Here is a 23,845-nt window from a genome sequence, read left to right as displayed (position 1 = left end):
AGATGAGATAACATTTTTGTTTTAAACCTAGATAATATATATTAAATCAAATTTACCTGATTCAAATTACTTTTTACAGTCCTCAATTCCATCTCCAGTGTTTGGAGACTCAGTTCAAGCTGTTGTTTCACTTCAACTTCTTTCCTATATTGCTCTTCTTTCCTTCTTAACTGTTCCCTAATTTTTTCATACAATATATCAGCATTTCTTCTCTTCTCTTCTTCTTGGTTTAAGCTAAATCTGCAGTTAAATATGCTTACCTTAAAATCTGTATTGTTATAAGATAAAAAGTTCATTGTGTGATCTGCGGCTTCATATTTTGGTTTATTACCCTAATACAATTTCTATGTTCTTGAGTATTTTTCCTTTCTAGTTCTGTGATTTTTAATTTCTCACTTCAGTCTTTTCCAAAGGACATATATACTTGAAAGGTAGTGATGAAAGAACATTCTGCTAACTGGTAAGTTTCTGTTATGAGTACCTCTGGTAAATATTATGGAAAAAGATATTGGAAATGATCCAGTAAAGATGCAAGTTGAAAATTATCTTTTTGGCTTGGTGCCAGTGGTTCATGCCTGTAATCCTATCACTTTGGGAGGCCGAGGTGGGCAGATCACTTGAAGTCAGGAGTTCGAGACCAGCCTGGCCAACAGGGTGAAACCACATCTCTACTAAAAATACAAAAAATCAGCCAGGTGTGGTGGCAGACATCTGTCATCCCAGCTACTCAGGAGACTGAGGCAAGAGAACCCTTTGAACCCGGGAGGTGGATGTTGCAGTGAGCCGAGATCACGCCACTGCACTCCAGCCTGGGCAACAGAGTGAGATTCCATCTCAAAAAAAAACTTTTTTTTAAACAGTCATAATTACTCCTCAATTAGGAAAGATCATTTGCAGTTTACTAAAAAGAAGTTAGTTTAGTAAAACGTTTATAAATCCAATAGAAATAAATTTTTGTTTTTATGAAATATTGCAAGTATCCCTAAAAATTATTACAGTGTAAGAAAACACCCTCAGATGTCTTTCATATAACATATATCTGTAGAATAGTATAATTAAAGATTAGGCTAAGGAGCCTAATATTGGTTACCCCACACTTTTTATGTTTCTTTTTCTGGTAACACTTTCAACATACCTTCCTGATTATTACATATTGCATAAACAATTTTAAAATCTCTTTTGGAACAAAACAGGATCTAATATTTAAGTAAACCATAAAGAATAATATGCGTTTTCTTTTTTTTTTGAGACGGAGTCTCGCTCTGTCGCCCAGGCTGGAGTGCAGTGGCGCAATCTCGGCTCACTGCAAGCTCCGCCTCCCGGGTTCACGCCATTCTCCTGCCTCAGCCTCTCCGAGTAGCTGGGACTACAGGCGCCTGCCACCACGCCCGGCTAATTTTTTGTATTTTTAGTAGAGATGGGGTTTCACCGTGGTCTCGATCTCCTGACCTCGTGATTCGCCCGCCTCGGCCTCCCAAAGTGCTGGGATTACAAGCGTGAGCCACCGTGCCCGGCCCTAATACGCGTTTTCAACACAGAACTTTGAATTAATTTTATCTGTATATGAGAGATCGCTTTCAATAATCACTCACCATTTTATTTTTTAATTCATGCATCTTAAGAGTAAAGCTATAAAATTGTTCTGGCCGGGTGCGGTGGCTCATGCCTGTAATCTCAGCACTTTGGGAGGCCAAGGTGGGAGGATCACAAAGTCAGGAGTTCAAGACCAGCCTGGCCAACATGGTGAAACCTTGTCTCTACTAAAAAAATGCAAAAATTAGCTGGGCATGGTGGCATGCTCCTGTAATCCCAGCTTCTTGTGAGGCTGAGGCGGGAGAATTGCTTGAATCCAGGAGGCAGAGGTTACAGTGAGCCGAGATTGCGCCAATGCACTCCAGCCTGGGCAACAGAGCAAGACTCCATCTCAAAAAAAAAAAAAAAAAAAAAAAAATTTGGCTGGGCGCGGTGGCTCACGCTTGTAATCCCAGCACTTTGGGAGGCCGAGGCGGGCAGATCACAAGGTCAGGAGATCGAGACCACGGTGAAACCCCGTCTCTACTAAAAATACAAAAAATTAGCCGGGCGTGGTGGCGGGCGCCTGTAGTCCCAGCTACTCGGAGAGGCTGAGGCAGGAGAATGGCGTGAACCTGGGAGGCGGAGCTTGCAGTGAGTGGAGATCGCGCCACTGCACTCCAGCCTGGGTGACAGAGCAAGACTCCGTCTCAAAAAAAAAAAAAAAAAATTTAGGCTGATAAAATGGCCATTTCATTCTCTACTGATTTAAATGTAAATTAACATAAACTTTCTTGAGAACAATTTAAAAATCTGGATCAAAGGCCTTTTTAAAAAAAATTCCTATACTTTAAACAAATAATTCTATATTGAAGAATTTGTTCAAAGTAAAAAATTAGAAATGTAGAAAAAGATTTATAAAAAGGTATTCCTTCCAGCATTAACTATAATATAAAAAAACGTAAACCCAAAACTTACTGTATTAAATAATGAGACTTCCGTATGACAAACTTCTACATAGCCATTAAAGTGATTTAAAAGAATATATATTTAGTAGAAGTTCATAGTTAAGAACTAGTTATATTATTTCCAAGAATTTCACTCTCCACAAGACTAAGAAGTTTTCTTCCCTGCTAAGCCCCAGAAGGTAAGTCAGCAATTACAAGAATTCTATATATCTTTAGTATAAATAGTTAAACATTTATTTAGAACTAGGCTATCATACCTCAAAGAGCACAGTTCTCGTTCCCATTCAACTTTTTGATGCTCTAACTGTGATTTTATTTCTTTTGTTTCAGATAGCTCCTTTTGTAGTACATTAACCTTATCTTCCATTTTTTTAATTTTTACTGTAAGTAGTTCACAGTGATTTTTTTTAAGTTCTAATAATCTTTCACATGAAAGAGCTGCATCCTGGATTTTCAACAGGCTAACAGAATCTGTATCAGGAAGAAAACAAGATAGAAATATATGAGTACTTTTCCCGTATAACACACTGTACACTGTAACATTCACTCATTAAGACACTGACCAGTTATATACTGAGGGCCTACAATGTGGAAGACATTAAACTAAGCTCTGCAGATGAAACAGACAAGACCTCTGCACTTGCTTAGCTTAAAGTATAGTGAAGAAACAAAGACAAAAAAAGTGACAATTATGAATTCAGATAGATGCTGTAAGGAAACAGAGTTCTATGACCACAAAAGAGAATTTGATCTATACTGGGCCCAGGGAAGATTTCCCTGAGGGAGAGGTGGCTACACTGAGAAATGAAGGATGAGAAGGCAGCAGTTAAGCAAATGGGGAAGAAAAGCATTCCAGCCAGTCTGTAGCATGTGCTGAGGCTCTACTGCAGTCTGCTTCAAGTACTAACTTTCCTTCTTTCCTGAAACTACCAAAGACAAAACAGACAAAATACATGAAACAATGAGTTTCAAGACAGTGGACTCAGGCAATGAACACAATGATCCTTGACAGACAAGAAACAAAGGAAGTGGCCAGGCGTGGTGGGTCACACCTGTAATCCCAGCACTTTAGGAGGCCGAGGTGGGCAGATCACCTGAGGTTAGGAGTTTGAGACCAGTCTAGCCAACATAGTGAAAGCCTGTCTCTACTAAAAATACAAAAATTAGCGGGGCATGGTGGTGGGTGCCTGTAATCACAGCTACTTGGGGGTCTGAGGCAGGAGAATTGCTTGAACCCAGGAGGTGGAGGTTGCAGTGAGCTGAGATTGCACCACTGTGCTCCAGCCTGGGCAACAGAGCAAGACTCTTGTCTCAAAAAAAAAAAAAAAAGAAAAGAAAAGAAACAAAGGAAGTAAGTCTTATGGTCTTATGAATGCCCAGAGCCCTGCCTTCAGAGTTTCTAGGCTATGATGTGGGGAGGAAAAACTGACATAAAGTCCAGCAGACTCCCTGAGTTGAAGTGATGAAGCTGAGAGTCTCGTAAATGCAAAGTAGACAGAGATCACAGAACACTAGAGAGGAGCGAGAGGTACAGAGAAAGAATTCTGGAGATCTGCAGAGATCCCCTCTTGGGTATTGAGCAAAGTAACAAACAGTGCATGTATGCTAGGAAACTACCTGAAACCAAAGAAAAAACCCCATTTAAAAAAGGAGAGGAAATCCTGCCTGGTGCCTCCACAGCACCAGGAAGTGTGTTCATTCCCACAGTCAGGCTGGAAAAACTCACACTTCTCAAGACAATGAATAATCAGAAAGGTATTGCCTCAGGAGTGGGGAATTAGCCCAAATCATAAAAGCAAGATAGGAAAAAGTCAAGCTGTTTATATGTAACTCAACTGTACCTCAAAATAAAGCTCAAGAAGATAAGTGGAGGCATGGAAGATATTTTTTAAAAACCAAATTGCACTTGTAGAGATGCAAATTACAATGTCAAATATGAAAACTAAATTAGATGAAAGTAAACACAGATTAACCATCACAAAAGAAAAGATTCATAACTTTGAGACATCAATGAACTATGGAAAAAAATCCAAGCAGCTAATATATAAGCCCCTAAAGAGGGAGGAAGAAAGACAGAAAAAGAATGTGAAGAAAAATTGGCCAAAACTTTCTAAACTTAATAAAAACTATAATCCCACAGACTCAGAAAGGATATGGCTAGGAGAGAAAAAAATGAAAGCATACTATTATAATTATACCATATACCAGAACTATAACAAAATTATACCATATATGATGTGGTATGATATTATTTGAAGGTGGACTGTGATAAGTTCAAGTCATATTCTATAAATCCTAAAGCAACCACTAAGATAGCAAAACGAAGAGTCACAGCTTACAAGCAAAAAAAAAAAAAAAACCCCAAAACCTGAGATAAAACTCAGGACCATCTGTAGGTCAACAGAACACAACAGAGTTGAGAAGTATACCCACACGTACACAGCCAACTTATTTTTGACAAAGGCACAATGGCAAACACAGTGGGAAAAGGCTAGCCTTTCTGATGTATGATGCTGGAACAATTGGATGTCCATATCCAAAAAAATGAACTTGAATCCATACTTCAATCCATACAAAAATATGAACTCAAAATGGATCACAGACCTAAATGTAAGACCCAAAACTGGCTGGGCACGGTGGCTCACGCCCGAAATCCCAGCACTCTGGGAGGCCAAGGTGGGTGGATCACTTGAGGTCAGGAGTTTGAGACCAGCCTGGCCAACATGATGAAACCCCGCCTCTATTAAAAATACAAAAAAGCTGGCAGGGCACGGTGGCTCACGCCTATAGTCCCAGCACTTTGGGAGGCCGAGGTGGGTGGATCACGAGGTCAGGAAATTGAGACCATCCTGGCTAACACGGTGAAACCCTGTCTCTACTAAAAATACAAAAAATTTGCCGGGCGTGGTGGCGGGTGCCTTGGGAGGCTGAGGCAGGAGAATAGCGTGAACCCAGGAGGCAGAGCTTGCAGTGAGCGGAGATCGCACCACTGCACTCCAGCCTGGACGACAGAGCGAGACTCCATCTCAAAAAGCAAACAAACAAACACACACAAAAAACAAACAAAAAAATACAAAAAAAAAAAAAAAAAAGCTGGGTGTGGTGGCACACGCCTATAATACCAGCTACTCAGGAGGCTGAGACACAAGAATCGCTTGAACCTGGGAGGTGGAGGTTGCAGTGACAGTGCACTCCAGCCTAAGTGACAGAGTGAGATTTTGTCTCAAAAAAAAGACCTAAATCTATAAAATTTCTAGAAACAAAGCATAAGAGGAAATCTTTGTGACCCTGTGTTAAGCAAAGACTTCTTAAATGTGATACAAAAAGCAAAATCCATAATTAAACAGATAAATTGGACTTCGTCAAAATTAAAAACTTCTGCTCTTCAAAAGATACCATTAGGAGAATGAAAAGTCAACAAAAAAATAAAAAATTAAAATGAAAAAAAAAGAGAATGAAAAGTCAAGCCACAAACTGAGAGAAAAAAATCCCTGCAAAAAACATAGCTAATAAAAGAATAATATCAAGAATATATTATATAAAGAACTCTTCAGCTTTGCACAGTGGCAGCATCGTAGCCACCAATTAAGCACAGCATAATGTATCCTAAGTGTGTGTACATTTCACCTTATTACATTACATGCATTACAATGGGATACATAAAAAGGCCTTAAATTTATGCAGTGGTCCTACCTTTACACTCCATTCCAAGTTGTTCAATGAGCAACATAAAATTCTTGTAACTAGAGTGGGGCAGCTCACAATCCTCTGAGGCTGTTTCAGATGACTGAGTTAAGTCATCAACATCATCCATAGACTGTATTTGGTTTTTGACCTATGAAATAAATAACATTGTTTCAAAATGTCCCCAAAATATTTATAGCACATACAGAAGTGGTAATTGTCCATCTTTCTATATGAGCAAAACACACGTATTTCTTAAAAAGAACTGATTTTTGTTAAAAGGATATATTTATCAATGGCTACTGCTTCTTAATCACTTTTTCAAAGTAAATGTCTTTACAACAAAAGATTCTGTTTTTTCTTCATTTCATCTTTTTTCTTTCTTTTTTTTTGACATCAGGTCTCGCTCTATCACCCAGGCTGGAGTGCAGTATTGTGATCATAGCTCTCTGCAGCTTCAAACTCCTGGGCTCAAGCAATCCTCTCACCTCAGCCTCCCAAGTAGCTGGGACTACAGGCATGCTCACCATGCCTGGTTAATTTTTTCTTAATTTTTGTAGAGACAGGGCTCCCACCATGTTGCCTAGGCTGGTCTCAAATTCCTGGAGTCAAGCAATCCTCCTGCTTTCCTGCTTTAGCCTTCCAATGTGCTGGGATTACAGGTGTGAGCCACTGTGCCCAGTCCACTTTATCTTTTTTTTTTTTTGAGACGGAGTCTCGCTCTGTCGCCCAGGCTGGAGTGCAGTGGCGCAATCTCGGCTCACTGCAAGCTCCGCCTCCCAGGTTCACGCCATTCTCCTGCCTCAGCCTCTCCGAGTAGCTGGGACTACAGGCACCCGCCACTAAGCCCGGCTAATTTTTTGTATTTTTAGTAGAGACGGGGTTTCACCGTGGTCTCGATCTCCTGACCTCGTGATCCGCCCGCCTTGGCCTCCCAAAGTGCTGGGATTACAAGCGTGAGCCACCGTGCCCAGCCCCATTTTATCTTTTATAATGTATTTTTTTAAACAATAATTTTGATAATTTATTTTTTACAGTACCTTGTTCTTTTCATTAGATGTTTTCTTAGTAGGCCTAAAAAAAGAAAAAAAAAACCTTTCAGGCAAATAGTAAATATGTAAAATGCAAGGAATATCTAAAAATATTGTTTTTTAAATAAAAGCTCTGCATTTGTAATTTATTTACCCTATTCATAAAGTTTACAGGAATCTTTTTTACAGGTAATGTAGAAGATAATAACTTTCTACAAGGAGTATTAAACTATAAACAGAAAAAGTAAAAGTAAGGGACAAGAAAAATATACTAATAATATCATAACAAACAAATTTAGATCAAGCTTCCTGACAGTCAAAGCAAAAGGAAAACATAGTGTTACTTGTATTATTCAATAGAAAGAAATATACCGGGTTTTTTTTTGCAATTGACCTTTTCAATAAAAACAAGCTTTTACTGGCACTAAAACCTATTTGGAATATAGTACTTAACACCCTTACATGAGGGAAACCCTTTTTGAATGATGATATTAGTTAGCTTTTTTCAGGACTCACAGTGCAGGTACTATGCATTATTCTAAGCACTGTACATATGTTAAACTCATTTTAGTCCTAACAGTAATTCTGTGAGGTTGATGACATATTAGGTATTTTATAAAGGAAGAAAGTAGGCACAGAAAAGCCAAGCAACTTGCCTAAGCACATATAGCTGGTCAGTAGCGGACCCAAAATTCAAACCCAAAAATTCTAGCTCTAAAACATATTTTGCTGTGTTGTGAAAGTAATATTTATTTTCAACTGTTTTTAAGTGATATGATAGCAGATGAATCTATATTTTCATTCTATTTCTGGTTATAATTATAAATAATAATTTCTGAATCTTGCAATATTTTTAAAATAAAAAGACCTTATATCTAGCCAATTTGGAAACCTACTTTCAATAAGCTCAACATTTATTTTTTCTAAAGAAATTCATCAACATACGTTCATTCATCTACTCAACTCTTTATTCATGCATTCAAAAATCCTTACTGAAGCTGGGTGCGGTGGCTCACGCCTGTAATCCCAGCACTTTGGGAGGCCAAAGCAGGCAGATCACTTGAGGTCAGGAGTTCAGGACCAGCCTGGCCAACATGGCGAAACCCTGTCTCTACTAAAAATACAAAAAATAGCTGGGCATGGTGGTGTGCACCTGTAGTTCCAGCTACTTGGGAGGCTGAGGCATGAGAATTGCTTGAATCCAGGAGATGGAGGTTGCAGTGAGCTGAGATCACATCACTGCACTCCAGCCTGGGCAACAGAACAAGACTTTGACTAAAAAAAAAAAAAAAAAGAAATCCTTAGTCAGCATACAATACATGTTAATGACACTACTGGCATAAGGCAACATGGTTTTTAATATTTTAGAACTTTATAATCTAAAAGTAATAGTCTGTGATAGATTGTCAATAGGTTAATTTTCTACTGTACATAAACAAAATCCTCCCTTTCTCCCCAGAATCTAAACAACTATTAAGTTAATACACCTGATCTTTTAGTCTTACAAAGTCATAGCTGTTCATGATGCTACTGTCAAAAGTACTCTGATATCTTCAATTATCAAGAAATGTTTAAATTCAATTCAGCATGTCCTATATGTTTGCATGTTTTTTATTAGATAATTTTTTAAAATCCATATATGAGTTTAACTTTTAGATCGTCGACACATTCAATTATATTAGAATATTCCATTTCTGAAACAATTCTAAATGAACAACCTCTTAGCAAAAAACTACATAAATAGAAGTTCTAAGGACAATTAGTTTATTATAAATCTTTAAAAGATAATGGATCAAGCTTTCTGAGACTTAGACATGCAAACAAAACTAAATTTCATAAGCATTTCCTTCTCTATTGGGTCACTCCCAAAAGCATGTAAATATACTCTAAAAGCTTGCATTTTTAAAATAAAAAAGAAGGCTCCCTTGAATCCTATATTCTTCTTCAGTTACCACTCATTTACCTATTGCCTCTCAGTCCAAGTTCTCTCAAATGCTGTCTATACCCATCCACTATAGTCAGGGCTCCACGGTGACCATCTATCGAAACGGCTGCTTGTCAAAGTCATTTGTCCTCATCTTAATCTTTCAGCAGCATGGAAACAGTCGATGTTCTCTAGCTTTGGAAGACTACATCATTCTATTTTCAGAAAAAAATTACTACTAACCTTCCTCCGTGGAGAAATAAAGAAATCATAGATTTTACCTTCCTTCATCCTCATCTATTTCACTTAAACTGCTGTCATCATCCACTTGTAGCAGGCCACTGGTTAGTAAATTGGCCTTCTCAAACACTGGTGAATTCACAGATTCTTTTGAGGTCTGTTTTTCTTTTTCAGTTCTCTTTACTTCCTTCATTTGCAAGGCAGGACCACTACTTTAAAAAATCCATGGGAAATGACAGTTATATAAGAAAAAAAAAGAAACAAAATGCAGAAAGAGAGTTAAGGAGAAGAAAGAATAAAAAATCCATTAAAAAGCCAATGTTTTCTAATAATTCTGACAAAGAATAAAAAAATTTTTTTATAAAATGCCAACATTTCCCCCATCTCAATTCATTCACTAATTCAAAAAACACAAATTACCAACAACATAAGAGGAAATGTATATTCCCTGCTTCAAAAACCATAATTTTATCATACCATTATGATAAAATGTGATATGTAAGAGTTGATATATGAAAAGATATATCTGAACATAAGGACAGCTTTAAAACAGAAGAGACAATGGTTGAACTAGTTTACAGTCCCACCAACAGTGTAAAAGTGTTCCTATTTCTCCACATCCTCTCCAGCACCTGTTGTTTCCTGACTTTTTAATGATGGCCATTCTAACTGGTGTGAGATGGTATCTCATTGTGGTTTTGATTTGCATTTCTCTGATGGCCAGTGATGATGAGCATTTTTTCATGTGTTTTTTGGCTGCATAAATGTCTTCTTTTGAGAAGCGTCTGTTCATGTCCTTTGCCCACTTTTTGATGGGGTTGTTTGTTTTTTTCTTGTAAATTTGTTTGAGTTCATTGTAGATTCTGGATATTAGCCCTTTGTCAGATGAGTAGGTTGCAAAAATTTTCTCCCATTCTGTAGGTTGCCTGTTCACTCTGATGGTAGTTTCTTTTGCTGTGCAGAAGCTCTTTAGTTTAATTAGATCTCATTTGTCAATTTTGGCTTTTGTTGCCATTGCTTTTGGTGTTTTAGACATGAAGTCCTTGCCCACGCCTATGTCCTGAATGGTATTGCCTAGGAAGTCAGTGTGGCGATTCCTCAGGGATCTAGAACTAGAAATACCATTTGACCCAGCCATCCCATTACTGGGTATATACCCAAAGGACTATAAATTATGCTGCTATAAAGACACACGCACACATATGTTTATTGCGGCACTATTCACAATAGCAAAGAGTTGGAACCAACCCAAATGTCCAACAACGATAGACTGGATTAAGAAAATGTGGCACATATACACCATGGAATACTATGCAGCCATAAAAAATGATGAGTTCGTGTCCTTTGTAGGGACATGGATGAAACTGGAAACCATCATTCTCAGTAAACTATCGCAAGGACGAAAAACCAAACACCGCATGTTCTCACTCATAGGTGGGAATTGAACAATGAGAACTCATGGACACAGGAAGGGGAACATCACACTCCGGGGACTGTTGTGGGGTGGGGGGAGGGGGGAGGGACAGCATTAGGAGATATACCTAATGTAAATGACGAGTTAATGGGTGCAGGAAATCAACATGGCACATGGATACATATGTAACAAACCTGCACATTGTGCACATGTACCCTAAAACCTAAAGTATAATAATAAAATAAAATTAAAAAATAAATAAATAAATAAAATAAACATAAAGAATTACAACCATAAAAAAAAAAACAGAAGAGACAAAATAGAGGAGTTCACGAGACAAAAAATGGGAGAAAACCATTCTACTTAGAGAATAGAAGGTGAACACACATTAGGCACACGCCATCTAGATGTTTCCTAGGAACTTGAAAGAAAAAGAGAAAGAAACTAGAGAGAGGTGAGTGCTACACTAAACTTGAATGCGACAGCAGAAGGCTGGAGCTCACTGCCTACAAACAATGGTCTTCAGACATGGAAGTAGCAATTAGATTTGGGCTATATTTTTTGTTTTGTTTTTAAACATCATAATGTTTCATTTAAATGAAGTTTTAAAAATAGCATGATACACATATAACATGAAAGAAGAAATCAGGAAAATATCCTGGGTGGGGGAAAAAATCCTTTTAGAATACATATATGTCATTATATGCAGTTCCAAAACAGCAACATTCTGACTAGTTATGATTTTGTTTGAAAATAAAATAATGGGCTGGGCACGGAGGCTCACACTTGTAATCCCGGCACTTTGGGAGGTTGAGGCAGGTGGATCACGAGGTCAGGAGTTCAAGACCAGCCTGGCCAAGATGGTGAAACCCCATCTCTACTAAAAATACAAAAAAATTAGCCTGGTGTGGTGGCGTGGGCCTGTAATCCCAGCTACTCGGGAGGTTGAGGCAGGAGAATTGTTTGAGCCCGGGAGACAGAGGTTGCAGTGAGCTGAGATCACACCACTGCACTCCAGCCTGGGCAACAAGAGCAAAACTCCATCTCAAAAAAAGAAAAAAAAGAATTTGGTAACTTTTATAGACTTTTACCCTAGTTGGATTTACCACCAGAAAAACTGTAATAATAATAATTATTATTATTAAAATAATTATTATTAAAATATAATTATTATTAAAATAATAATAATTAAAATAATAATTAAAATAATTATTATTAAAATAATAATTAAAATAATAATTATTATTGAAATAATTAAAATAATAATTATTAAAATAATAATTATTAAAATAATAATTATTATTATTAAAATAATAATAATGTCCTTAATTTGTGTGTGTGCATTTTTACGTAAGTCATACTTTCCTGTAGAATCTAGTCCCAGAAGTAAAGCTGTTAGGTTAAAGATAGGAAATATTTGAATTTTTGATACATACTAAATTATCCTTCAAAAAGGATTTACCAATTTCATTTACCAACAGCATATGAGAATGCCTTTTTTCTCACATTTGCCATCACTGGGTATTATTTTTTAAATAAAATATCAATAATTAAAATAATAATTATTATTGGAGATGGAGTCTCGCCCTGTCACCCAGTTTGGAGTGCAGTGGCACAATCTCGGCTCACTGCAACTTCTGCCTCCCGGGTTCAAGTGATTCTCCTGCCTCAGCCTCCCCAGTAGCTGGGTTTACAGGTGCCTGCCACCATGCCTGCCTAATTTTGTATTTTTAGTACAGATGGGGTTTCACCATGTTTTCCAGGCTCGTCTGGAACTCTTGACCTCAAGTGATCCACCTGCCTCGGCCTCCCAAAGTGCTGGGATTACAGGCATGAGCCACCGCGCCCAGCCATAACTACTTTTTTATGGTCTAAAAACATGCACAATGGTATCACTATCATATACCTACATAATTTACAGAGACTGAAATTTCCCACTGTGTTAAGAGTTGAGCGTGAGCCCCTAAAAATACCCAATATACTGAAATGTTTACATGGACTACAGATCCTCTGTGCAATCCCTTGGCAAAATTCAAATTAATTTGAGAGCCCAACATTTGGGATACTATAATAAATATCCTTAACATACATGTGTACATATGTAATGTGTTTATATAAATATCCTTAAAATACATATATTATTTAACATGTTATACATATATTATACATAGGCTTACTGTACATTATACATAATATATAATAAATGTCCTTAATTTGTGTGTGTGCATTTTTACGTAAGTCATACTTTCCTGTAGAATCTAGTCCCAGAAGTAAAGCTGTTAGGTTAAAGATAGGAAATATTTGAATTTTTGATACATACTAAATTATCCTTCAAAAAGGATTTACCAATTTCATTTACCAACAGCATATGAGAACGCCTTTTTTCTCACATTTGCCATCACTGGGTATTATTTTTTAAATAAAATATCAATATGATTGAAAAACCTGGTATCTCATTGTTTGTTAATTTGCATTTTTCTAATTGCAAGGCAAAGTTGCATATCCCTTGCATAGTAAAAGTATAAAATTCATTAATCATGAATATTAGTCCAAATTAGAATTCGTTTTATAGCACAATAACAATTATCTGCTGTTAAATATGCTATCAGCTTACCTTGCATACTCTTTATTTTCCTTCCTGGGAAATTGCTGATGATCAGTTTCTCCACTCTTTCTTTTTTGAATTAATCCATCATCATCATCATCATCATCTTCAGCATCATCAGTAGCACCATCAGGTATGTTTGCTGATACTTCCATTTCATTATTTCTGTGTTTTTTCCTTTCTTCTTCAACCTTTAATGAAAGTTTGATACTAAGGAATTGTTATTACTTTATTCAGTAATAATAATTTCTTTGTTTTCATTGAGTTTATCATTTGACTCAGTTTAACTGTGGTAACTTTAGCCAATAAAAATATTTTCTGCTTACTCTAATGGGATCATTGTATATATAATTGTTACATAATTATCAGCTATTGTTATAATTTTATCAAGGAAATTTTTGTAAAGTCTGCTTCATTTCTGTTTGGGTAAAACAGAATTTTCCAAAATTTCAAGGGCTCTTCTTAATTTTGTGCTTTTACTCCCATCCAATCTTCACTATCTACTATGAATTTTCACCCCATTTTACTGGCAAAAACAGAGAAATAAAAAGACAAAGACGCAAGATGCATCTTCTTCTGCCTTTACCACCTGGATTTTACACTACGCAGCCAAATTTAGAGGATGTGACATCACTCCAGGAAGAGAAAGGAATCTTTCCCCTTTCTGCACTAAGATATTCTTTTCCCCAGTGTCTTTTATAATTCTTTTTTTCATTTGGATCCTGGGATATCATCAAAGTGAAGGTGCTCACTGAAATACAGAAACCAAAGTTTGCCACAACATAAGGAACAGAGTGAAACTGCCGAGTTGCTGGTGTGGAATTCTGGAGAATGAGATGCTTCCCGAATTTCACATTCAATAACTATAAAATTTTATAGCTGGAGGATATATAGTATAAGTATTAATTATCTAAGTTAACCTCATTATCTACTGATAATGGGAGTAAACAAGAAAGATTAAATGATCCATCCAGAGCTCCTAAAGTGGCATTATCTAGCACTTTATGGCACCAAAAGAGATGATATAACTCCATAATGCTGAATCAGATAAATTACCAGATAAATTCATCAAATTAATCAGATGAATTAAAAGTGTGACACTGGCAAAGTAATTTAATGCCATAGCAGGGTATGGGAAGCCTCATCTACTTTTACTTTTAAAGAAGAATATTGGCCGGGCACAGTGGCTCATGACTGTAATCCCAGCACTTTGGGAGGCCGAGGTGGGTGGATCATGAGGTCAGGAGTTTAAGACCAGCCTGGCCAACATGGTGAAACCCCATCTCTATTAAAATACAGAAATTAGCCGGGCGTGGTGCTGTGTGCCTGTAATTCCAGCTACTCAGGAGGCTGTGGCAGGATAATTGCTTGAACCCGGGAGGCGGAGGTTGCAGTGAGCCAAGATCACGCCATTGCACACTGCAGCCTGTGCCACAGAGTAAGAATCTGTCTCAAAAAAAAAAAAAAAAAAAAAAGAAAGAAAGAAAAAGAAGAATATCTGCAGATTATTGTTTATCTTTAAAACTCAATGTACAGAAGTCAGCTTTCTACTTTGGAGTTAAATACTAAATTTCTGGCTGAGGATTTATGCTACTGATATGGTATACATGCCCAAACTTATCATACTTTATTAAACAACATAATGTAAAGGTCTGGTTCAACAGAAATATTTGACTGGTGTTTTAAAAAATATGTGAAAGTATATGTATTTGTTGTCAAAAATCTTTAAAGTAATCCAAATGGAATTATAAGTTCTAACAGTTTGAGTCAAACAGATAAGCTTACACACATGAAAGCACATTAAAAAGATCCCTTTGGCTGGGAATATTTGTTAACAATACTCAGGGCTAGATACATTTTTATACCTCTTCTCAGTCACTGCTTCTTTCCCACTGCATTGCCATGTTGTTGTTTAAATAAAAGAAATTCATCTTTAAGAAAATAGGGAAAAAAACCCTAGCACTTACTACCTTTCATAAGGCAATTTCCTTTACGCTTATACTGGTTCACAAGGTCACATGGTATATGGCTAAATTAGTTTCCCAGTCCATATGTCACTTGGAAGACTGATAGACTTCTTAGGTTGATTAAGGAACAAAGATTTTGAGAATGTTTTCCTTAACTCCTGTTACTTAGCAGAAATATCCATTTCTAAACACAATTACATATTTAGGTAACACCATTTTATACATGAGCTCTTCATAAGCAGAAAATCAGAATGGATCAAACAATTGATAGAGAAAAAAACAAAAGAGTAGCAGCAAGCAAACCTCTACCTCTTTTTGAAGTTGGACTTTTTCTTTCTCCAAAGCCTGGAACTCTACTTTTAACATGCCTATCTCATTTTTAAACGTTTGCATATCTTGCTGTAATTCTTCTTTTAGAGATACTTTTGATGTTCTGTCACCATGTGGTGGAGAAGACCTCACATTTTCTAATTCAGGTTCCATGCTTTTATGGTTATTAGCACCGCAATGATCATACAATGGCTTCTGGAACAAGTTCTGTATTGGTTTTGTTTTCTTGTAAGCGTCTGTACCAGCAGAAATACTATGTCTTTTTATTTGAATCATATGATTCATTTCTTTGGAGCAGATCAAATCAAAAGGTCTTTTTGGATCACTATACTGAGGCACATGTCTGATGTCTAATTTCCAATTAGTGGTATTTTGGTTCATATTTTTTGTCATTTGCATATCAAACTCTTCTTTCATTTCACCTGTAACTACTTCTGGGTTCCTTACTTTTTTATTTTCTGTAGCATTATAAAAATCCTTATCTGTGTTAAAAACATGTTCAGTGTCTGGTTTGTTAACATTTCCATGGCCTAATTTATTTTCATTTAAATAAGGTTTAGAAGATGACTGGCAAGCATATTCTGGGGACCCAGAGTATGAAGGAGATGAAAAGCCATTTTCGAGACTGAGTTCTTTTTGTTCAGGCAACACCTGGAATAGTACAGAGATAGGAGAATCTTTTTCATCACAATCAAGTATATTATTTGTCAAAGAAGAAGGTATTTCCTTTAAGTTTGTGCCTCCTTTAGAGTTATGTAGTGGCTCTTCCCCAGGAGAAGCAGTAATTTTGTATTGTTCACAAGTTTCACCACAGCTCTGCTTTAACTCATTTGTGATGAGTTTTAAGTTATTTTTCCACTCTAATTTGCCTTGTTTGGTCCACATTTCTTTATTGTTTTGCACACAAGGAAGTCCTGAATATACAGATGCATCCTCTCTATCACACTCCTTATTCAGTTCTGGTTCTTGAGACATTTTTTGCGGACATGAAAGAGGACGACTAATTTGCTTGTTTTGTGTTTCAGATGTCTTTTCTGTCAGGGTGCATGTTTTTAAAATAACTTTATCCTTGAGTAATCAAGTACGGACAAAGAAAAATTAGGAAATAATTAAAATTTAACTGTTACACTTAATCTATGTTTAGTTACTCCCAAATCACTGGATTGTAACTAAGAAGTAAAAACTAATTTGCCTTAGCCTAAAATAGGAGAAAAACATGAACCAGCAAAGTTAAGTTTATCACTGTTAATTTGGATTAAACTTAATTCATTGTGTGTTAAATCTACCAAAAATAAATTAGCAGATGATTTGTAGCATTACAAAGGCATCCTCGTTTTAAAAGATTTTACCTTACCATACCTCAAATACTGAGCCCCTACAGTGCATTTGAGTACTTTTTCTAAAGATTTCTAACTGGAGAGTAGGGAAAGTTTAAATTATTAGGAGCCAAAATAAACACCAATCAGAAAGAAAAGGAAACTCTTACATTTTAATTGAAATTATATACCATAATATGGTGTTATGCATCTGTATAGACTATCAGCTTAAGTCCAATTCTTATATATCCTAAGGTTAATAGTGGATAAAAAAATTCTATAATATTTACTGATTTCCTAGACTTAAATAATCAGAAAGTTATTGTTTATATCCTAACAATAGAAAGATCCCATTCTGAAAGGAATGATTCTCTTAATAACTGGGTTGATTTTCTGACCTCATTCTTTCCCTGAATGTAGACACTGAAATCAACAGAGATCACAAGGCAGAATAAATCTTTAACCTTGGAATTAGTGACCAGCAATACAAAAGTGTAAATCCTGAACCACTGGGAATGATTACTCCTTTAAGATGAATCCAACTCAGTGGCCATCAGTGTTAAAATGTTCATAATTTCTACTGCTTAATAATATGATTCAATATTTGATGTTACCATCTTTATCATGTAAGAAAGTTATAAAAATGAAAGAGGAAACAATACTCAGGAAATTTCTGGCTTCAGTTCCAAGGGTAAAGATTGTAACAAAAACAAAAGATTAGCTATAGGTTACTACACATTCTAAGAATATTTTAACTAGTCAAAACGTTTTTAATACTAAATATTAAATAATGATCTATTGATTCTAAAAGGGTAGTCTAAAAGGTAATTTCATTTGGACTATGTTACATCATCATTAAAGCAAAGAAAACAATATTAAACCAGAAATTTAAAAAAACATATATAATACCTGTGGCTGGTTATTTTCACTTCCTTCCCTTTCTTGCTCTTCTTCTGATGCCACTTCTAGGTCATGTTCAGCTGAAAAAATCCAAATATTTAGTTAAACGAACTACTTAGAACAGTTAGGTAAAATGTATAGTCTTTATAGAAATAGAAAATAACATTTATTTTTATTTTATAAATTGAGAGGGTTTTCTTCTATTTGTTTAGGAGACAGGGCCTTACTCTGTCAGCCTAGCTGGAGTGCACTGGCACAATCACAAAGTTTCAATGAAGCATAATCTTTAGTGGAATATTTACTTCTCAGTAAGAAATACTTCTAAGTATCAACTTAATGAGGTATCTAATTAAAATTTCAACCATTATCCAAAACTTCAACAAACCACTTGGGGAAACTAGTAACACTAGACAATACCAGGTTCAACCCACACAAACATCTCAAATATTCACTCACAAATTCATTCACCCAACATAAATGAGCTAAACTGTCAGAAACAAAACAAAATTTTATGATACAGTAGGAATATATAAAGTAACACTGTATAATGTTCTCTGTAACAGTATCTTTTTAATAAGGCACAAAGAGTGTTGTTCATTACTAATGAGTTCCAAAATTACTGTTACTTTTACATCTTTATCATTGTATATCACACTCCTTACATCTGAAATGTTTTCTGCTATTTTGACAAATTTCTTTTCATCTTTTAAGACTAAGACAGCTATGTAAAGTCTTCCTCGATTAGAGCTATCTTCCCTCAGATAAACAGGTGTCTCCTTCCTTGGGGCTGTCTTAGTACCTTATCTTGGTACTGTATCTTTTCAATCTGAACTGTAAATTATTTATTTATATGTTTATGCCCTTGCTCCCAGACGGTAGGGGACAATCTTTCAAGTTATCTTTGTCTAAACAGTCTTTATCTATTTTACTCGATGATAATTATTTACTGAGTTCCTGCTAAGTGCTAAACACTGGGGTTTAAAGAATGTAAATAAGACCAGGCACGGTGGCTCACATCTGTAATCCCAGCACTTTGGGAGGCCGAGGTGGGTGGATCACTTGAGGCCAGGAGTTCCAGACCAGCCTGGCCAACATGATGAAATGCCGTGTCTACTAAAAATACAAAAATGAGCTGGGCGTGGTGATGGGTGCCTGTGATCCCAGCTACTCGGGAGGCTGAGTCAGGAAAATCACTTGAAACCGGGAGGCGGAGGCTGCGGAGAGCCAAGATTGTGCTGCTGCACTCCAGCGAGACTCCATTACACACACACACACACACACACACACACACACACACACACACACACAAGAATGTAAATAAAAGGTGTCAAAGGTGGCTTTTCTAGAGATCATGCCTGAGTTGAGACTTAAAAAGTGAGGTTAGCCAGACTAAAATTGGGGCAGGAAAGGGTAACAACATGCAAGGCAGCAACAAGAGAAGGAAAGAAGCCTCAAATAGCGTATGTATTTGTCTAAAATACAAGCACCCGAGAGGAGAGCATCACTAGCAGTTGAGTAATCCCAGAGAAAAGAGCAGAAAGGGGAAAGGGCTAAAGATGGAGAGTTAGGCAGAAGTCAGATGATGAAAGCCTTATATGTAATCTTTTTTATTTTATTTTATTTTTTTTTGAGACAGAGTCTCGCTGTCGCCCAGGCTGGAGTGCAGTGGCGTGATCTCGGCTCACTGCAGGCCCCGCCCCCTGGGGTTCACGCCATTCTCCTGCCTCAGCCTCCCGAGTAGCTGGGACTACAGGCGCCTGCCACCACGCCCAGCTAATTTTTTGTATTTTTAGTAGAGACGGGGTTTCCCTGTGTTAGCTAGGATGGTCTCGATCTCCTGACCTCGTGATCCGCCCGCCTCGGCCTCCCAAAGTGCTGGGATTACAGGCGTGAGCCACCGCACCCAGCCTATATGTAATCTTAAGATGTTTGAACATTTATGTTTTCAAGAGGGACTCCAGGTCCTATTTGCATTGGAGACAGATCACCCTAAATACTGTGGGGAGGACGAATTTCAGGGGCATATGAATAAATAAAGGGAGATGAATCAGAAGACAATATTGCAAAACAAGGAGAATGCAGGCCTAAACTGAGGGAATGTTTCCAAAAATATTTAGGATATAGAATATCAGTACCCAATATAGAGTGAATTTTTATTAAATGAATAAATGTATATATCTGGGTCCCTGGAGAGCTTGACTCTATTCATTACTTTATAAAAGGTATTAAATGAGAAGTGAAACAATCTACAGGCACTGTTTGTTTACTTCATACTTTTTCTGTTTCATGTCTTTCTGTGTTGAGGGATTTCATTTAGGTATTTTGTTTTAAAAGTCCTGCTTCTTGGATCTACCAAGCTCATGAAGAAATAAGAGCAAACAAGCATATATATGTATAGGTAAGTAACTTTGGATTTATAGCTTGCAGTCACTACTCTAGGGGATAACTGATCATCTTCTGTAAAATACAACATTAATTCTACAAGTAAGCGGGAAAAAGAAAACAAAACTATTGGGATAAAAAAATTATATGATGTATTACTGTAGACCAGATCATATGATTAAAGGCACCGAGTTAAACTGGTACATAAAGTAAAACACATTAGATGCAGTTAATCAATAGACTGGGTGTCCTAAAATAATTACTAATAAAATTGAATTTCATATATCTTTTTTAAATGATAGAGCACTCCTTATAACAAATATTCCTAGTGAACAACTATTCATTAAAACAAGGTGATAGACTATGTGTACACAGCTGGGGATACATTATACAGCAAATTCTCAATGAGTCCCACTAATACTGGGGCAGTCCATTCTATAATATCTAAAGCCATAGAAATTATAAGAAATAACATTTGATTTGGATGGTGCTTTTTTGTTACATTACATGTAGTTATAACTAATACTTGTGAATTCAGAGCTGTAAAAATAAAGCATAAAAACCACATTGTGCTTGAGTAGGCAATCTTTAGATCTCTACCTAGTTTTCCATCCAGTCCCAAAACTCTAAATATAATCCTGGTACTGACTCTCAAGTTTATGCTCTATACTAACCTAAACAAAATTACTCTCTCTCCTAATTCTCTTTGTGATTCATAGATTGTTTTGGTTAGAGGAAGACTACAAATGCCCTGCTAAAAGGTATTTTGTTTGGTTGTAGGTTACATAAGGAGGGTAAACACAAAGTACTTTTGCTAAAAATGATTCTTTTTCTTTTTTTTTTTTTTTTTGAGACGGAGTCTTGCTCTGTCGCCCAGGTTGGAGGGCAATTGTGTGATCTTGGCGCACTGCAACCTCCACCTCCTGGGTTCAAGTGATTCTCCTGCCTCAGCCTCCTGAACAGCTGGGATTACAGGCACCTGCCACCACGCCCAGCTAATTTTCATATTTTCAGTAGAGATGGGGTTTCACCATGTGGGCCAGGCTGGTCTTGAACTCCCGACCTCAGATGATCCACCCACCTTGGCCTCCCAAAGTGCTGGAATTACAGGTGTGACCCAGCCAAAAATATATATTTTTTTAAGTTATAACTAGGCCGGGCAAGGTGGCGCACGCCTGTAATCCCCACAATTTGGGAGGCTGAGATGGGTGGATTACCTGAGGTCAGGAGTTCAAGACCAGCCTGACCAACATGGTGAAACCCTGTCTCTACTAAAAATACAAAATTAGCCAGGCATGATGGTGCATGCCTGTAATCCCAGCTACTTGGGAGGCTGAGGAAGGAGAATTGCTTGAACCTGGGAGGCAGAGGTTGTAGTGAGCTGAGATCATGCCATTGCACTCCAGCTTGGGCAACAAGAGCAAAATTCTATCTCAAAAAATAAAATAAAAAATAAAAGTCATAACTATGATATTACAAAGTCAAGCAAAGGTACTCTAGGATTGAATTCTTTGTGCTTCTGTGTTACTGTCTTTGCTTTTTGTTTTCTGGTAGCTGTGATTCATACAGGTCATGGAGAGTATTTTTCTCTAATAGAAACTCAGCTCCTGTAGTAATCTTTTCTTTAGCTATTTGTCCCAGTTCTGTGGATGTTGACTGATTTTTGGTCACTGACTGTGATAAAGATAGATATTTATCATTGATTTTCAAATTCCCAGGTCTTTGGCAAGTCTTATCACTGAGGGTCAAACTAGTAGAGTCCCAATCTGAAAACTCTGAAAATAAAATTTTCACTTATTAGAATGTAAATAATATAAATTTGACTAACTTTCTTCATAGAAGCAGTCCCATGTCAACCTCTATCCTACAAACACACTACTGCTCCATGGTGAATTGTATTTTACATGTCCTTTACTTGCCATTTGCTCACAGAAGTTTAACTGACTGTCATCTCTCGGATTTTTTTCTGTTTTTATTTTTTAGTATTACTTATTTACTTTGATTCACTCAGCAATGTCTGTTACCTATTTTGTTTTCCATAAGACATTTGTTTATTAATAATTAAGATTCTTCAGGGATATGATTTTTTTATGAACAAACTTTGTCTAACCATTTTAGGTTTAAATACGGATGACAGTATTGTGTGTGTGTGTGTGTGTGTGTGTGTGTGTGTTCTAAAGACAAAAACATTTAATAAATGAACTTTAAAAAAAAAACTTAATACAATGAAATGCTCTTTCCTCAATGCACCAGTATGTTCAGAATTTACTTTTTAAGCCTTGGGTAAACATCAGAAATTTATAGACAAAATGATGGCCTTGGCCAGGCGCGGTGGCTCACGCTTATAATCTCAGCACTTTGGGAGGCCAAGGCGGGTGGATCACGAGGTCAAGAGATAGAGATCATCCTGGTCAACATGGTGAAACCCCATCTCTACTAAAAATACAAAATTTAGCTGGGCGTGTTGGTGTGCGCCTGTAGTCCTAGCTACTCGGGAGGCTGAGGCAGAAGAATCGCTTGAACCCAGGAGGCAGAGGTTGCAGTGAGCCGAGATCGTGCCACTGCACTCCAGTCTGGTAACAGAGCGGGACTCTGTCTCAAAAAAAAGAAAAAAGAAAGAAAAAATGATGGCCTTAAGTGACCTAATTGTTCCTACCTGAAAATAAATCTAGGTCCACACTTGATCCAGAGAGTACACAGTGCCATGAAACAAGAAATGAATATATAACAAAAATATTTTCCTTTTTTCTTTATAAACAAAATTGTTGGATTTAAGCTTTTTAAGACAAGCAAAAGAAGAAGTAAAAACCATAGAAGTGAAACTTTAAAGGCCATTTCATCATCAAGGGACCATTTATCATCTGACATCTACAAACCATACATATGGTTTAAAACTGTGGTTCTAAATTTTCATCTAAGTATCCCTAGAATCCAATATCCATTCAAGGGTACAAGAGGTCGCATAATGCATAATATATTTGACATTTTCACCCTTATTGTCTGAGAAGTGTACAGTAAGTAGACTTTTTCGAAGCTAGGATGTATCATAACATCATAGGCTAATGGTTCATGGGTCATAGCTCTAAAGTCTATTCAAATGCATGGCTGTACATGCATGTATTTTCCATTTTTCAGTTTTAATTTCTAATATAGTACATATCAACAGCTACAAACCACTTAAACAAAGATCACTTTTCTCCTCATTGGTAAGCATGATTTTCATTTCAAAAATGAAATCCCCAGTGATTTTTTTTTTTCAGACCAGTCTCACTCTGTCGCCAGGCTGGAGTTCAGTGGCGCCATCTCGGCTCACTGCAACCTCCGACTCCCTGGTTCAAGCAATTCTCCTGCCTCAGCCTCCTGAGTAGCTGGGATTACAGGCATGTGCCACCACACCCAGCTAATTTTTGTATTTTTTAGTAGAGACGGGGTTTCACCATCTTGGCCAGGATGGTCTCGATCTCCTGACCTCATGATCTGCCCACCTCGGCCTCCCAAAGTGCAAGGATTATAGGTGTGAGCACCGCGCCCAGCCCACGTGATTTTTATGTTTTGTTTTTTTTTTTTTTTTT

The 23,845-nt window shown here is 36.9% G+C and overlaps 1 protein-coding gene across 2 annotated transcripts in view; it reads right to left on the bottom strand.

The window, feature by feature from the left end:
* ANKRD26 (ankyrin repeat domain containing 26) overlaps positions 1-23,845 on the bottom strand; it is a 101,642-nt gene that overhangs the window by 35,743 nt on the left and 42,054 nt on the right. For both annotated transcript variants that reach the window (XR_009212871.1, XM_058436605.1), the window contains 8 exons: positions 17,901-17,971; positions 15,655-16,743; positions 13,388-13,569; positions 9,401-9,571; positions 7,205-7,238; positions 6,174-6,315; positions 2,738-2,951; positions 57-240 (listed from right to left, as the gene is read on the bottom strand). Coding sequence is in view for 1 of the 2 variants with exons in the window: in XM_058436605.1 (XP_058292588.1) it covers positions 57-240; positions 2,738-2,951; positions 6,174-6,315; positions 7,205-7,238; positions 9,401-9,571; positions 13,388-13,569; positions 15,655-16,743; positions 17,901-17,971 (2,087 nt within the window). In the remaining variant the exon portion in view is untranslated. The remainder of the gene's footprint in view (positions 1-56; positions 241-2,737; positions 2,952-6,173; positions 6,316-7,204; positions 7,239-9,400; positions 9,572-13,387; positions 13,570-15,654; positions 16,744-17,900; positions 17,972-23,845) is intronic.

The sequence above is a fragment of the Hylobates moloch genome, unplaced genomic scaffold (genome assembly GCF_009828535.3).
Source record: "Hylobates moloch isolate HMO894 unplaced genomic scaffold, HMol_V3 SCAFFOLD_3, whole genome shotgun sequence".
In the NCBI taxonomy this organism is placed as follows: Eukaryota; Metazoa; Chordata; class Mammalia; order Primates; family Hylobatidae; genus Hylobates; species Hylobates moloch.
Note: the sequence above shows the minus strand (reverse complement) of the source record. Positions and strands in the feature narration are given on the sequence as shown.